Source organism: Bombus vancouverensis, chromosome 7, assembly GCF_051014615.1.
Source record: "Bombus vancouverensis nearcticus chromosome 7, iyBomVanc1_principal, whole genome shotgun sequence".
NCBI classification, from domain to species: Eukaryota; Metazoa; Arthropoda; class Insecta; order Hymenoptera; family Apidae; genus Bombus; species Bombus vancouverensis.
The window spans coordinates 8,707,674-8,725,202 of record NC_134917.1 but is presented as its reverse complement, the minus strand read 5'-3'; the positions used below and the strand labels follow the sequence as shown (position 1 = coordinate 8,725,202).

At 39.8% G+C, this 17,529-nt stretch overlaps 1 protein-coding gene across 3 annotated transcripts in view; it reads left to right on the top strand.

Annotated features, from left to right (window-relative positions):
* The window catches only part of PlexA (plexin A), a 424,177-nt gene that overhangs the window by 97,505 nt on the left and 309,143 nt on the right, over positions 1–17,529 (top strand). For 2 of the 3 annotated variants that reach the window (XM_033338599.2, XM_033338601.2), the window contains exon 2: positions 15,303–16,584. In XM_033338599.2, the coding sequence (XP_033194490.1) occupies positions 15,412–16,584 (1,173 nt within the window). In that variant the 5' untranslated portion in view covers positions 15,303–15,411. Of the gene's footprint in view, positions 1–13,630; positions 13,701–15,302; positions 16,585–17,529 lie in introns of those variants that run through there. The other variant, XM_076620199.1, reaches the window with a different exon arrangement.

Below are 17,529 nucleotides of genomic sequence, written 5' to 3'. Positions count from 1 at the left end.
ATTTTCGCTCGGTACGCGTGCGGTACGTTATAACGTATCTCATTGTAGATCGTTATCTCGATGGAAAAATTTAAAAAAAAAAGAAAAAATTAAAAAAAAATTTTTTTCTATATTTTCGACTTCCTTTTTCGCGTAGAATCACCCCCTTTCCGCTTGTACCACCAGTTACCAACCACCCTGTATATTAATAACTCTAACAAGACCATCTCTTATCTCTACAATTTCCTTTCGGTTTGGTTTCAAATTTTATTATAATATATTATTTAGTAAATTTAATTTTCATTTATTATCGCAATAGTCGCGTCTCATCGGCTGTACTTTCAATCCTCAGATTGTTCAATGTCGCAACTTGCATCCTCAAACGCAAAGAAACACGATGGAAAAATTTTCCATTGTACGTTTCTCGTCTGTTAGAACTTAACAACGGTAGGGAAGAAGGAGAAAAAAAAAGGGAGCACAAGGAAAAGGGCGCTGAAGAATCGAGTCACGGACCTGGCACGAGGGCCAGGCCGTGACGGAATTCATCGTCTTGCGCTGCTCGTACAGAGGGTCGTTCGTTCCTCCTACTATGGCCATATTCTCGATCCTCGTCGACTGAGGGACTTCTCTCATTCTTGTCCTCTCTGCTTCTGTTAGTTAGACGACACGCGGCTTCTCTCTCACGGACCCCCCTAGAATGTACCCGGTTCTATTTGTCTCTGTCACCGGTAAATGGCCTTTGCCGAGCGGCACGACGCTCCTCGTAGTCTTTCTCCTACTCTCCTTCCACCTTTCTCTTTCTTCGTTTCACCTTCGATCGCTCTCTCGTCTTCGCTTATAGCAGTCCAACTGCGTACACCTTCGAGTGAACGCCTTTATAAAGAGAGAGAGAGAGAGGCCTCATGACCGGAAAAATCGGCAAACATCGCTACGAACCACGCCACTAGGACGATCCGTTGTCCGCTATTTCTCATTGGTATCGATGCTGCCTCGTTTGCGCTCTTCCTTCTTTCTTCCGCTACTCCCGCGTCCATTCCGCGACGCTGATCGACGGCTACCAGATAGAGAACCAGATCGGATAACGTGATTTTCTGGTAGATCGGATAGATACGTACGTAAGCATCTTCGTAGATACAGAATCGGGGATCAGAGAAAGGATTTGAGGTGGTATTGTGATAGGTGCGTAAGGAACTACTCTTGGTGTTTTTAACGAACAATAGTTTATTTAGAACTAATCAACAATCAGAGTTAACAATTAACAATTAACAATTACACTTAACAGACAACTGGTAACAACTAACAAATAACGATAGACACCGAGAGATCATTCGACGCGTTGCTATGCAAATAGTACCGAGGAGTTACACATTTAATGGCGTAAGACAGACTGCCTGCCCTATTGTTTCGGATCGCGCAGATTCTTCCCTTCGTAGCCCATCGATATCCCCCACTAGCGTGCATTCATTAGATGTGCCGCCAGTGCTGGCACGTGTATGCTCTTCCGAGAATTTGGCGGAAAGAGTGTGAAGATATCGATGGTACATTGGGCACGTCGGTGTTGCGCTTTGGCGGCGTCGCGCTTTGCATCCGGAGCCGTTGAAAAGTTCCGTGGCCCGTGCCGCCACAGATTTATGGTATTTGACGATTGTCTAGGAGGCCAAGTTTAGAAATGGGATCGAAGTGTCGACGAAAGAGGAAATCGATCGGCGGCCTGCGAGCACCGTTGTCGGTTCGATGTTTGTGACTTCGTAAAGACGTTTCTCTTGTGACAATTTCGTGATGTGGTTTCGTGTTAGGTTTCCGTGCTGCTGCTGTTCCCATTCTGTTATTTGCAACGGTGTACTAAAGTCTTCCAGATCTTGCGCTTCATGTTCGGAAGCAAATGTTCCAAAAAATATTAACCAACGTATATTTTCCATTTTCTTTTACTTGCTTTTACGTTAAAATTTGTTAATACAAATAGGATTTGGTATATGAAATGAGAAGTCTATCTGATTGGAAATTTTTGTGCATCGTATTGTATACAGAGAAAGTAGAATAGAAAAAGAAGAAGAGGAAGGACACGTAGAAACCGGTCTTATCTTACCTCGATCGGACTATTCTGGAGCAATTCGATTCCTATTTCGATTCTGATGTAATGTGAATGAAAAATGTGATTTAAGCTGATGAGACTTATGCGCGCATTAAGGTGTTAATACGTACGCGCGATACTAAGCACGCCAGAGCGAAATTTCACCCTTTCGTCGTGGAATAACAACGCGGTCGAGAAATTTGTCAGAACAATGGCGGCTAACGAGGAAGCCCGTTTCCATGGGGCGCGTGTCTTTGCGCTGGATCCTCTGGGTACTTAGTTTCGACTTAAGTTCGTAGAAGTACGTTGTCCGAAACGGTGAGTAAACCGACCAAAGGGATGGCAGAGGTTTGGATCAGAGGCTGGAAACGGAGAAAAGTTTCGTAGTGTTTGCAAACCAAAACTCAGCTCTTTGAACTTGCTAGAATTGCGAGATGCGACTCCGTGGAAATCTGTCATTAAAAAGAAAAAAAAAAAGAGAGAGAAAGAGAAATCTAGTCGAACCGGTGAGATTGTTTAAAGTCTTAACGATTGTTTAACTCGTTAAAGAGCCATTAAGGTCCGCAAGCCAGCCGACTGCACTCGAGAAAAATGTTGTATTCGTAGTCGGACTGGCCTCTCCTTCGTTTTCTTTTGTTTTCTTTTCTACATCGCCAGTAAATTAATTCAACTTTTCCCAGACAATCGTGTTCAATGCTCGCCAGCTTCCGTCTGACCGGTTGATTTATCCTTTTCTCGACCTTTTCTCGGGGAAAGTATACGTTTTGCCGTGTTGTTTAGAAGTCGCTGAATTTCCAGGTTTCTGGAGTCATAAGTTTTCCCTTAATGTCTCTTTAATTCGCGTTTCAACGCGATATCGTGCGATTATTTTAACGATAGCGTGTGTGAGGGGTTTTTAACCTACGACCTTGATTTTCCTTTAATATTCCCGGTCATTCGGTATCACTTCCTTGAACGCGAATCACGATACAGCTGAGTACATTAAAGTAACATATAGTTCTGTTCAAAAAATGAATAATACTCGTGTGATTTTCTTGGGATCTTCGAGTAAGGAAACGGCAAATTAGGCTTCTTAGCACGTTAGCTGCCATGTTACAGGTCGATATGCCTTACTTTATATTGTACTTTTTAGTATCTGATACTACAAGTTGTCTTAATGATTGCACGCTACATCAAGAATATTTGTTTTTCGCTAACGTAACGTGTCTTTAAGATTTCTTTCAATGTGACTACTAAAAGAAGAAAGGAAACAGGTTTTTTGACAAACGGTTCTACTGTTTGATATTCCGCTATACAGAGCAAGTAAAAATGAAGATAGTCGATCAATTCACTGAAAAATAGAAGCTAGCAATTAAAGATTAAGTTTAAACCAATCCACAATTATCGTATCCTCCGCTAATCTAACGATATCAATTAAGAAATAGCTCTTCCTTCTTGAATAATTGATCTACTTCAGATATCACTTAGCTCCCTCATCCGTGTTCGTTAAATTTTCATGAAAAATCGCCCCTGTCTTCTGTCAGTTCGAGATTTTTGCTAATCCAAATCCGTCCGCGTAACAAAGGGTTCAACAGAAAGCTTTTAGACAATAGAACTTGTACGTCTTCTAATCGTCTTATCGTGCATGGTGCAGGGGTCGAAGGAAAAGCGAAGACCCTGTATATCTTTCTAAATTACTCGGCAACTTCTTCCGGACGATTTCTTTTTTCGTCTTTCGCCATTTACTTAATGACGAATCAGGAGAGTTTCGTAGGAAGAGAGCACGGCAGAGCAACCCTGTGCAGATTTAAAGGAATCGCGTATCGTTTTTTTCGGCTGACCCCCGTTACATTCTTTGTTGCTTCCTTTGCCGTGTTTCTTTACTTCTGCTTTACTTTTCTTTTCTCCTTGTTCTTCTTTTTTTTTTCGTCGCGAACTAAAAGGTCGATTCAAGTTGGCCGAGCGATCGCATTCGTTACGTGGAAGTTTTCTTAAGAAGGCAGTTTATCTCAAGGTATTTCCCACGTTGGAGCAAGGTAGTTTCCCCGCTCGGATATCTGAACGTTTTAAATTCGTTCTGACTAACTGCCACACGGTCATAACGCTGTGTCGCACATCTGTTTCCGAGCCTTTTTCGGAAAGGTTTTTTTCATTGTGCTTCCCGCGTTTCCTTCATTCTCCGGAGATATCGAGGACGAACACTTGGTTCGCCGAGTAATTGCAATTTTTCCTCGTTTTCAATTGTCGGCGCGCACCTGAGAAATTAAAAGGGACTTAATTAGTTTAGCGCGATTAATGGGAGAAGTTGAGGAAATTAAAGAGCCGAGGAAACTTGCAGCCTGTAATACAGATTGAGTTGCTAATATAATTAAATATTACAATATCTTACAGCAAAACTGTAAGCTTCTTAAAATTGTACAAGTGCCGTGGCATTAGTGAGTTGAGAAAATTTGAAATTCTCGTGGAAATTTGTATTGTCGATGGAATCGATGATATAATTGCTATATTCACATTTTTTTTACAGTGAAATTACAACTGTTTTGAATTGTAAAAAATTGTGGGTCGAGTTGGCACGTTCTCAGAATACTAAAAATACTAAATAGAACCGATGATATAATTACTCTAAGCACATTTTTTTTTACAGTAAAATTGCGTTTTTTGAATTGTAAAAAATTGTGGATCGAGTAGGCACGTTCTCAGAATACTAAAAATACTAAATAGAACCGATGATATAATTACTCTAAGCACATTTTTTTTTACAGTAAAATTGCGTTTTTTGAATTGTAAAAAATTGTGGATCGAGTAGGCACGTTCTCAGAATACTAAAAATACTAAATAGAACCGATGATATAATTGCTATATTCACTTTTTTTTTACAGTAAAATTGCAAGTTCTTTGAATTGTAAAAAACTGTCATAGAGAATTTTTTGAAAAAGATGAGCTACCTTTTTTTGTGCTGTAATTCATCTTTTATCGCAATGAGTAAAAATTGAGTAAAAATTTTGAGAACATAGATTTGATCACGTACATATACCAATCCTTAAAAGTACAGTTGACTTTCAAGCAACGTGGATTTGGTTACACATGCATTTCTTTCTCCATCAATATTGTAGGAGTTTCCACGAAAACATGTATACTATGTAGGTATGTAGTCCGTATACTAAGTCGTGACTTTGCAACAAACCAAACGACTAGCAAAGGACGTTTGAAAAAGAAAAAAAAAAACGCAAATCGCCGTTGTTAAAAGACGATCGAGCAGACTATGTTTATATTATCGGCGTTGTGAAATCAGTCATGTTTCGTCACAATATGAATATAATATTGAATATGTATATGTGTACGTATTTTCTCTTCCTTATATGTAGGCAACTTTCTTTTCTTCAATTTATGTTATTATAACAAAACAGTAATAACAAACGCATGTACATATGTAATATGCAGAATAAAGCTTTCGGTCAACAACAGATTACTACGTACGTACATGTACATGCATAGCCAAGCTTTTGGAGACTCATAATTATACGTGGATTTTCGACTACACGAACGTTGTTGGAGGATCAACTGCATATCCCTTACTTTCATAATTAATTAAGTTATAACAATATTTTCGTGATTTGGAAAAATATACTGAATTTTTTTATAACGATACATTCAGAAAAATTCTATAGAAATCCATCATGATTGATAATGCTCCATATGCGAAAATTAGTTCCTATTATGAATACCGAAAAATCGTAGCTAATGGGGAAAATCGGTAAAATGTTTCATAGTGTACGAGCTATTCGTTCTGTAGTGGTTTCATATAGACGGAGCTCTACCGTGTTACTCCACGCACAATGGATACAAATTTCTTTAAATTTCTTAATTTACCAGGAAAGGAAGGCTACCTTGAGCGGAACAGTAAGAAACTGTAAAGAATTGATGCTGCTCCCCTTTTGGTCCCTTCCCGTTATCCACCCACGCTTCTTCCTTGTCTCATTCTTTTTCTCCTTCCCACTGCAAAGTCTCCACTCTCCGGTTTACCAAATGATCGCATTTGTTACGGAGAATTGCGGCTTGGAAAAGCAGTTTACCCCTTAAGGTACGTTTCTCGCTCTCTGGTAACGGGCCTCTTCTTTAACCATACGTGACTTCAACCTCGTAATTTACCCGTAGCTTCTCGTCCGACTATTTAAATTCCACCCTCCAACCTCTCTCGTACCTGAGAATCCGACGTTTCTTGAAAACCGAACCGCATTCTACCGCGGTCTCCTTAAAATTCCAAAGGCGTTAGTTACGCGATCGCATTTCACCTGGCATCTGTGCGGATTCTCTAACGAGCAATCGAAGGATCAAAGCGAACGTTTCTGGCCCGGTTTCAGGATCGAATCTCGCCGAGGAACGACCTTGATTTCACAGACGGTTCGACGAACCCCGACAGTTTCCTTTGCTCTCCGACGTTTCTCATTCGAGTGGCCTTAATCGAGATCAGCGTTGCCGTGCATCGGCCTGCTTAATTCCGTGACGTTTGAATTCTTTGCTGCGAGTTAAGAATATTTAGCGTAGTTTCGGGAAACGTGTTTCGATTAAGAATTGAAAAAGGATCGGTCTGTCGGTTCGTGTAATTGTTTATACAAGTTATCGTATGTCTTCCGAAAGGATCATTTTTATTCAAGCGAAGCTTGTATAATGTTGTGTAATAAAATATTATCTTCTTGACATGTTCAATATAAATATCGTAATATCTTAATATCTTCGTATAAGGATACGATAAAACACCTTATTGTTAGTGTAGAATTGAAAAAAAGAAACTTGATGATATTAATCGTACGACATTGTAATGACAAAATTAAACAATCCAACTGAATCGATTAAAATATGGTTCCTGAACGAATTAGAATTTATTATAGTCCAGCAACTGTTGCGAGTATCTTGAAACAATTTATCAACGTGTTGCAAATGTAATTTGATAATTTAGGCAAATTTTCGCGTTTCTTACGAGCCCTGCAAGTGTTCTAATATTTATGAACGAGATTTGTACGTTTAAAGGCGAACTAAATGAAAGTAAAGCGCCCAGCCTTCCTCGCGTGTTCCGCGGAAAATGATGAAATATAAGCAGGTACGTAGGAAGGTTATCGGGTGCATCGCACGGAAGCACCCGTCGGTTTTCCATTAAAATAAATGTGCATATTAAAGCGCGTACTTTGTAATTAAAATTAACGCCTGGCCGTTTCTGCTGGACGCTTTCGGCGTACGTCACGCAGGAATTATACGTAGTTCGCGTACGAATCAACCGTATCGTCCCTGAAAACCTCGAATCAATTACGTTTCTCGTTCCATTGCTTTCTATTCCTTATGTTTCCGGAAGGATACGATTAATCTCCACTGATAGTTTGAAGTATTCGTCAAAATAATTGCCATCCGTGGTCGACGTTGATTTTACGGTTTAACGAGGAATAGGAGAAATGAAAGATTTTTAGCGTTTTCCAGAAAGTCTTTTCGAAAATCTCAAGTATTAATGACGCGTTTAACGACACTGTTTATTGTCTATTACAAGTACTTCGTATTTTTCTTCGATAATATAGATTCTCGTTAGATATATCAGATTTTTATTGGATTTTATATTAGATGTTCTACATTTTAAATTATTTGTTTTATAAACGCAGAATGGAAAATATCGTTGGATAGCTAATTTTACGAGTGAATAATCAGCAGTCCCAGCATTGAAAGGTATTTTATAGACGTTCCATCTATTTTTATGGGTGAGTTAATTGTCCGTGGTAGTTAGAAACGATGCTTTCGCTGCACGCTCACCGACTTGTATCAAGTTAACGAGTCGATAAAATAAAAATGATGACGTAATAAAATAAAAATAATGGTTTAATGAAATTAAAATAATGACTTAATGAAATATAAATATATATATATTGTTATATAGCCAAGGAAAAATTCCACTAAAAAGAAAAAATTCTTAATTTTTGACCAGTCAATTTCGATCGAAGAAATTTGTACCTTAAGAGATTAATCGAATTGATCTTTTCTTCAATCTCTGCCTCTTGCAAATATGAAAATCTACGTTAGAGATTCTTGCCGGAATCAAGAGCTCGGGATGCAGCTACTTCTCATTTCCGGATTAATCCGTGAATCTTTTCTACTCGCAACCGGTTGGTTCTCCGGTAAACACGCTAATTAAGGTGTCGTTTCACGGTTGTTTGTGTTTCCCAACCGAAGATACGTGGTCCCTGCGGTAGCTAAACAACGTCCTTTCCATTCGTGTCGCGACGTCTCCGGGGTTAGATCGGATAATACCACGGTGAAAATTGTCGACGATCGAAACGATCGTTAATTACGGTTTTAACCTACATACGATATGTGCGTGTGTCGCACACCGGACAGAATAGGACTACACGGGGAAAAGGCACGTGTGCTTTTATCAGATAGCGCGAGAAGAACAAAAGCACCTTGTCTCGTGCGTACAATCAGCAGAAGAAACATGGGTAGCTCCCATTTTACGAATCCCTGCGTTACGAATTTCTTTGGAGTGGAATTTTTATTTTAAATTGTGTACGTCGAAGGCGATTTTTTCTCTTTTTCTTTTTTTTTTTTGTAGAAAAAGATGTACTGTAGCTTCCCAAAATTGTCGGTTGCTGATTCACCTGGTGACGAAGAAATGAGCTAATTTTTTTCCAAGAATCTTTTTGATTCAAACCTTCTCTTATGTTATTTTCAAATGCGTAAATCTTCAGCCAGCAAAATCTTTGTCATTTAGTATTCGCTTTATATTTTGTATAACCTAACTCTCGCTTATAGCATCGTCTCCAATGGAAACAGTTTGTTAGTAGACTGTACATGTTGATGGATTTATGAAAAATCAAAATGTTCAAAACGGTGTAGAATACGTATGATGTGCAAGAATATATATGAAATATCCGAAGTAAAGAACTATTTATAATAGTTAGAGGATAAGAAGGATGTTTATCTAGATGGTGTTTCTTTAATCAAGTACAAACATAAATACACTGCACCATTTTTCATTTTCATTGCTTATAAGTTACGTTATCGGGCTAGCGTTTAACCGAAAGCTTGATGAATAATTCTCAACAAGTAAATACATCAATCGCCACTTTACGCTTTAATTTACGATCTCGGTATATCGGTTCGAACAACTATACCGTAACCATCTTTCCTTACGATCTTTCTCGCGCTCGCACGAGCGCACCTGGAACAAACATAGTGCTCTTGCACGCATACTTGCCGCTACTTGGCTCCCCTTCTATGTGGAACCGCGCGTTCCTGGATATCTCGCGATGCTTATCTGCTTGTCGGATAACCCGCCGCGATCCTCTTTCCACGTTGCTCGATCGTTGCGTGCTTCTTCGTACGAGGCTCGAAACACCGCGTTTACCTTCATCTCTTCGTACGAAAAGGACGAAACGCGACGCCGTATAGGATGTTCCGTGAGTAAGATTGGAACTGCGTGCGCGGTCTGCGTTCGATCGTTTACCGCGTTCCGATACGATGTTCAACCCTTGGGCGAAGGAGAACCGTTCTGCCATTTTGTTCGCCTGGAAAAAATTTGTTGCGCTTCTTTAACAATCAAACGCCTAAACAGACGAATACTCGAAACTTTTCTATAAATTTTGACGAAGAGAAATGCAGATCTGGAGCAGTTTTGTGATATTTTTGCTATAATAATAAATAACTCTTTCAGCGAAGATATAGAAATGGGTACTTGGTTGTTGGGATTTGAAGTGGTTCAGCTTATCGTAATATAATTTAATGTAATTAACCATGTTTCTTGTCCTGAATAATTCACTCATCGGATTTTCGTATAAAATTCTGTTGTGTAATTCCACGAAATTGACAAGTTACAAATTACATGCTATGGACTTCCCTTGTATAATACTACATCGAATAGAATAATTAGATTTGTTTACACGGGAGTTTGTGGCTTCTGAAATTTCGCTAATGTCCAGCGTTACTTCCATCAAACAATAGCTGTTTTTCGTGATTATTGGTATCGACGTTTCTAATTGCATCTGTCATTCGTACTTTGAACAACTTCGTTATGACTAATTATACGGAAATATAGTTTGAACTTTTGCCAAAATTACTCGTAATTTCTGCTAATTGTCGATTAAATTTTAATATTAAACGTCTAGATTCTGAAAATATCGATGCTGAAGTACCGAACCGAAATTTTTCATTTTCCGTTTCGTCTTCCTGTAAACGTTCATCTGCTGCTTACCTTGGAAAATTAAGTTCCTTTGTTTTACGTGTAGTTCTTCACAATTGTTCGTTTAATTTCATAAAGAAATTAGCTTCTAATTGCCGATTTTCTTCGGTCTGTATCCGGGTTTCATATTAAAAACGGATTGAAAATGAAGCTTCGCTCGTGATATCTGTCTCATCGCTTTTTGTCAGAATGTCGATTGCTGTATTGATTGGCAGATTAATTTTCGAACGGAAACGTGATATCTGAACACAAAAATGAGCAATCATGTCTTTCTAGATATATAGCTTGATAACGGAAACCTTGTTTCACATTAACGTCACATTCATGGAATGCGTTTGAATTCTGCTTATCGGTTCCCCAGGAGCGATGAATTTTTCATTTTTCGAACTCGGCTAATCACTAGTCGTCACTCGCCAATCAATGACTCATTTTTATCCGATAAGCACTTTTATTCGCACTCGTACAGTTGGCATATAAGGTAAAATTCAACTGTAAGAATTTTATTTGTTATCTGTCCCCTATATCGTGGGAAGATAGTTCGACATCAAACAAGAATACAAACCTGTGTATTGAAATGTTAAATATACATACAATATATTAAATCATGAATCGATAGAGGCCGGTATTTCTCAGAATGCTTATCTTATGGTGATAATGCGAAGAATCGAACGGAAAGACCTTTTATAGCATTTATTACAAAATAAAATTTCGTATAATTTGATAGAATAACAAATTAGAAAACGCGAAAGTCAAAATAGAGTATCGTTGACTTTATTTAACGTTCGTGTCGAGGATGTTAAATATACTGCAATGGAAGATACCATATAAAATAAGGTTAAAGCAGAAAATGACTGGACAACACGAAACAACTTGCACTCTCCGTTTCTTTTGCGTCTTTCACGCGACTGTGCAGCTTCGTGTACGCATGTTCCTTTCTTCCATTTTACAATCTCTTCCACCCATTTCAGCCAAACTACGCGGAACAGATTCTTCAGTCTCATATTCTCTGAAACTTTCTTTCTCACCCTAACCTCAAATATTCATTGCCTGTTCGCATCTCTGTACCTCGGTCGCTTGTAATAAACGTCCGCGCCAAATTCCCATTTCCATGCTTCAGCGGTGCGTTGCTGAAAACAACTCGTAAAACCTACTTTTCAATCAAAGCACAAATCATTGTTACAACGTCGTCAATTACAATTACGAGAAGACGTACGTGTAAAGTAAGGAAGGCAGGACACACGGAGCACACGGTAGACTTCCACTTCCTTCGTCGCCTCTACCCATAAACTGGAATTGACGTGTTGCAGAAGGGAGCCCCGACAGGCTCTGAGATGGGTGTTCGGAAAATAAGGAAAGTTTTTGTTGCGATTGAACGTTACCGTTACGTCGCGATAAGAAGGAACGAGCAGAAGAAACAGCTTTCCCTTCCTCCGGCTGGTTCTCCATCCACTCCCTTCTTTCTCCCCTGGTATACAACATTTTTTCTCCTTTCATTTTCTTTTTTCTTTCTCACGTACTTCGTCGCGTCCTGCACAAAGTCAGGCGTTTCATTTCGTTAAGAGGAATATGCGTTAGGGTTCCGATTCAAAGGCACCTGGTTTCCCTAGTCGATAAATTGTTAGATATCTTCCTTTCCGTTTTTTCTATTATCTCTCTCTCCCCCCCCCCTCTCTCTTTCTCTCTTTACATGGTTTTGCCCCGTGTTCTCACCTTTTCTTTTCCGTACAGTGACTTTTAGGAAGTCCTACGTGAACTTTCAAACGACGAAGCCTTCCCGATCGCGTGCTCGAGTAATTATCGTGGATAACACAGGCCTTCTCGAAGGGAAAGGAATTTTCTACCTGTTTTCATCTCTACACGTTTCTGCGTTTAAGTTGTTGTTTTTCTTTTTTACGTCTCATTTTAGTTTTTGCGTCCGAGCTCCTCCTGCTGGTCAAGCATTTTTCAGCTTTTAGATTGCTCTTTATTTTTACTGACATTGTTAATCTCCCGTGGTATTCTATCTGTCGATAGCATCGTTACTTTTAGGTCAATCTTGTTCGCCTTGAACCTGCTTAACGCTTTGACTGCCACGCCGAAATCACATGTTTCGCTCAGGACGCCACGGGAGTATTTTTATTATTCGAAGCATGTAATCGCAAAATAATAATAAATCGATGATGTAAGGCAACATTCTTCCCCAATGGATCGTTTATCTTATTGGTGGTCACGAGTGACCATCGTGGCGCCTTGGTAACAGTTGATAGCGACATATTATAACAAGGCTTCGTCTATTTCAACAAACCATTCGTATTCGTTATTTCGTCGTAAGCCAAACGTCCAGAATATATTGTTGAAACGTGTAGAAGATATTAGTAAACAGTATTTGATCATTCTATATATAATAGTAAGGTATGTTCACACTTCTAACTTCATATAATTATAAAGCAGCATTTACGATTATTTTCTAAGGTGTGTTTATAATAATATTCGTAGATTAAGCCTCAAAAATATGCAAACACAGTGCACCATTAGATGCAATATTTGTTTTCATTTTTTTTTTATTGATGTTCTAATAAAAATGTTTAATTGATCAATGGGGCACTTTTTATTTCAAAGTATCTTCTATTTATCGGTTATATATAAGCAAAACGTCCAGAATATATTGTTGAAACGTGTAGAAGATATTAGTAAACAGTATTTGATCATTCTATATATATAATAGTAAGGTGGAGAGACAAGCGTGACATTTTTATAATTTCGACAAGACATTCGGATGAAATGGTGGAAGTCCGAAAAAAGATTATGTTTGTGATAAAGCAATGGTAGTGGTAGATTACAACAGAGGAAAGTGTGCTGTACATTTATCAAATCAAATGATGGAATATTCTACACCACATAGAAAAACCTTCAAGTGGTATATAAAATTAGCTTTAGAGTTATTGTTAAATACATCAGTTTCAAACGCGATGATACTCTATAAACAAGCATCAAAAACAGAAGTCAAGGTATCAGCTTTTAGAACGACACTCGTAATGCACCTTACACAGTACCATTCACCAGAGCCGTCGAATATACTTATTCGACAAAGATTACGACACGAAATGCAGAAGAAAGAAGGGCAAGCGTACCTGGCACCAAAATTTTGCAGAGTGCTATAAAAAAAATGTTAAACAGTCAGGATCAAAAATTGCTAAGAATCGAACCAAAAAGTGACCACCTATTGTTCAGATTGTATTGCTGAGCCACATTTATGTTTAAAGTGTTGTAACACAGTGCACCGTTAGATGCAAGATTTCTTCTCATTTTTTTATATTGATGTTCTAATAAAAATGTTTATTGTTCAATGGTTCACTTTTTATTTCAAAGTATCTTCTATTTATCGGTTATGTATAAGCAAAACGTCCAGAATATATTGTTGAAACGTGTAGAAGATATTAGTAAACAGTATTTGCTCATTCTATATATAATAGTAAGGTATGTTCACACTTCTGACTTCATATAATTATAAAGCAGCATTTACGGTTATTTTCTAAGGTGCTTTTATAATAATATTCGTAGATTACTCCTCAAAGATGTGGATGCAAACACAGTGCTCCTTTTTATTTCAAAGTATCCGCTATTTATGGGTTACATTCAAAATGCCCTAACTGTCAATTTTCATACAATTTTTACAATCGTAAGAAGTTCAAGCGCTCCGGTCATCAGTGAACACCGTGACGTCACAGGAGAAACCGTGGCCGGTCATATATGACCAACGTGACAGTCAAAGTGTTAATCACGTAGGCTTTTAAATTACGATAACGTTGTGAGGCTGGTATAGCAATAAGTGGTAAAATGTCATTTTTGAAAAAATCTACCATTTAAGACGCTATTTCCACGAAGATACATCGAATGTTCCTTACACTTTACCAGGAACTTTATGAACGATCTGATACGGAATTGTAGTACGAGCAATAAAAGTCGTAACGCACTTATCATTCCAGTTTACATTTTTATCGGTGAAATAACGTTATTATCAATATCAGTTGTCTCGCAAGGCACTCGCGTGCAAGTACACGCTTGATTCGTCAAGAGTGTGAAGAGATAATCGAAGCAATTATTCCGCGTTATAAGGTGTGTCGTGTCCAGGGTGTCGTTGGTCCGCTGTTAAGTCGCAATTAATGTAAAACAGCCGTATAGTCACGCTAAACGTGGCGTCTGCGTCCGCGAAAATGCTAGGTGCCTTTGATTTAAGACCGGTCTTCGTTAAAGACGTCTTTATACGCTTTCAGCGATTCCGCCTGTTCGCGTAAACGATATATTCACTTTACAACGCGTCGTTTAAGTTCCCTAACTAACTCTTTTTAACATTCGAGAAAGTACACGAGCCTTGTTATCCCGTTTGGTTACACGCGTTTGCGTACTAAACGCGATAACGAGGGAGAAATTCCTAGACTTTACGTTCTATCTGAAATTAATACCACACGTTTCTTTAACGTTCCTTATTTCTTTCTCGCGGCTACAGTGTAAACTTCAGGTACGAGCGTTTCACGCTCCGTTTCCCTGTTACTCCATAAAATGCAAATGGGTACAGCAGCACTAAAACTACCGATCGGTAGTTCGGTTTTCGTATGCTAAGTCTTAAATGCAGCAGAACGTAAAATGGAGTTTTAGCGTGTTCCTATCGGAATACGTCTAGGCAAAGAGACACGGATCTGCTGGCTTATTTTTCATAGAACGATGAAAATAAGCACGCTTACTGATTAAAAGTTTCAGTAAAATCATATAAAGATCGCAGCAAAGGATGCGTTGCTTTTTGTGCTCTGGTTTTCATGTCACGTCCTGATTAAACTGCAGAATATTAATATATCGTAGTTGAAAATGAAGATGAGATCTGTCGAGTCAAAAGATATAAATCCTTTAAAAATAGTTGATAAAGTGGCGAAATTTTATGAAAGCCAAATTCTTAAGACAAATAATAGTAATTGATACTGTGATAGTTTGACCATCATTTTTCTCAATAAAAATGTGTGCTACTTGATTGACGAATAAAAAACATGAATATAAACTAAACCTTCTTTCTGGTTTTGTTGGCAGGTCTGGGAGAGGCTCGAGGAAGACGCCTTCGCGAGAATTCTCGGGCGCAGCGAAGAAGGAAGTAGTGACAGATCGTGTCCCGCGTAGCAGTAGAAAGTAGAGTAGTAAGATGCTAGTCTTCCCGTGCAGCAGCGAGTCATCGACGAGGATGGGATCGATGCTGTCGCATCAACAGCAACTTCGCCTGCTCCTGTCGATCCTGGTGCTGTTGTCTCCCCGGCTGCCGGTCCGTTCGACGCCAGCCGACATAGTACAAAGGTTCCACGATCCAGAAGTGAAACGCATGAACCATCTGGTCGTGGACAAGAACACTGGTCGAGTTTACGTGGGCGCGGTGAATCGGTTGTATCAGCTCTCGCCGGACTTGAGCCTCGTCGTAAAGGAAGTTACTGGTCCAAAAGGCGACTCGACCGCTTGTTCGATGATCGACTGTCCCCGTGAAACGCCAACGAGGCTAGTGGACAATGTGAACAAGGCGTTGGTGATCGACTACACGACCACCAGGTTGATCTCGTGCGGAAGTTTGTCCCAGGGCACCTGCAGAGTACGAAACCTTCACAATATCTCGGACGTGGTGCAAGAAGTGAAAGAGGCCGTGGTAGCGAACAACGCTACCGCGTCCACGGTGGCGTTTATCGCGCCTGGACCACCGAATCCACCCGTTTCGCAAGTGATGTACGTGGGTGTAACGTTCACCGGTAACTCGCCGTACCGATCGGAGGTTCCCGCGGTCAGCTCCAGATCATTGGACAAGGATAGAATGCTGAACATCGCGGAAGCTGCCGTCACCACCGGTACCAGGATGTACGTGAACTCGTTGTCGCGCGAGAGATATCCTATCAACTATGTGTACGGGTTCAGCAGCGGTGGTTTCAGCTATTTTATGACCACGCAGATGAAGAACACCGATACCGCGGTATTCATATCGAAGCTGGTTCGAGTCTGTCACGACGACGAGCATTACTACTCGTACACCGAGATACCGATCAACTGCACCAACGATGGCACGTATTATAATCTGGTGCAGGCCGCGTACGTCGGCAAGGCTGGCTCGGTTCTAGCCGGAGATTTGGGCATCACCGCTCAGGACGACGTGTTGTTCGCGGTTTTTTCGGAGAGCAACAGCACGCACAGCGACGTACCGAAGGAACATTCCGCGCTCTGTGTCTACTCGTTGAAGGCCATAAGAAGGAAGTTCATGACCAATATACAGAAGTGCTTCAGCGGCGAGGGTCATCGGGGGCTGGAATACATCTCTCCGAGTCACAAGTGCATCTTAACGGTGAGCGATTCTCTCTGTACTTTTCTTTCACCGATCTCTTTTACGATCGACGTTACTCTCATCCGCCGACTTTTCAAATCGTATATATATAGGCGAAACGTGGGCTTAAGTGATTTTCTACGAACGAGGTTTCCGACGAATCGTAAAAATGTAATAGCGGAACACACGTGCTCGCCAAACGTTACGATAGCAAATGCCGCGAACGAAATGTCGGATAAGGCGCGAATATGACTTTTCGAGTGGACGTGTTTCTTTCGTTTAGAAAAATGTTTAACTGCTTACGACTGGGTAGCTTGGTAGCGGAAAGAACGCAAGCTGCGTTGCTTTCAAGCAATAGAACTTTGTACGATGCTGATTTTTTCAGCGCTAAGATATCTGATAAGTCGTATAATTTTCCTCTTTCGATGCAGAATATACGTATATGAAATTATTCACAAGTCAACGTTATTGGAAATATTCCCGAGTATAATAAATTATATAACACGTGGAGCACGTGTTGTGACGCGTGAGTGACGAACTAACCTGCCTCTTCCGGTTGAGACATTAAAAATTGTATCTACCTACCAGCATTTTCCTTATTAGGAAAAATGGCTACGTCTATAAATCGTTCCTGTACATCTACAAATCAAAGAAGAACCAAATAGAACACTTGCCTTTGTATCATTTTCTAGGCAACTTTCCAGCCGCTTATCTACGTTACGTTGCATTGACGTTTCGCTCTTTCTTTTCCTTTCATTTTTAGCAAAATCCCGCATAAATCACAACGTTCGAGTGGCATATTTTACTCGTAGCTTCGAGTTGGTCGGTATAAATCGCGAGTCAAGAACAGACGATCCAAAGAGGGAGGGAAAGCGAATTCAATGATAAAAGCGAAATCATGGCACGTCGTTGTAGATGCAGGATCAAAGTCAAGGCAGCCGAGTTGAAGTATACTCTGTGACAAAA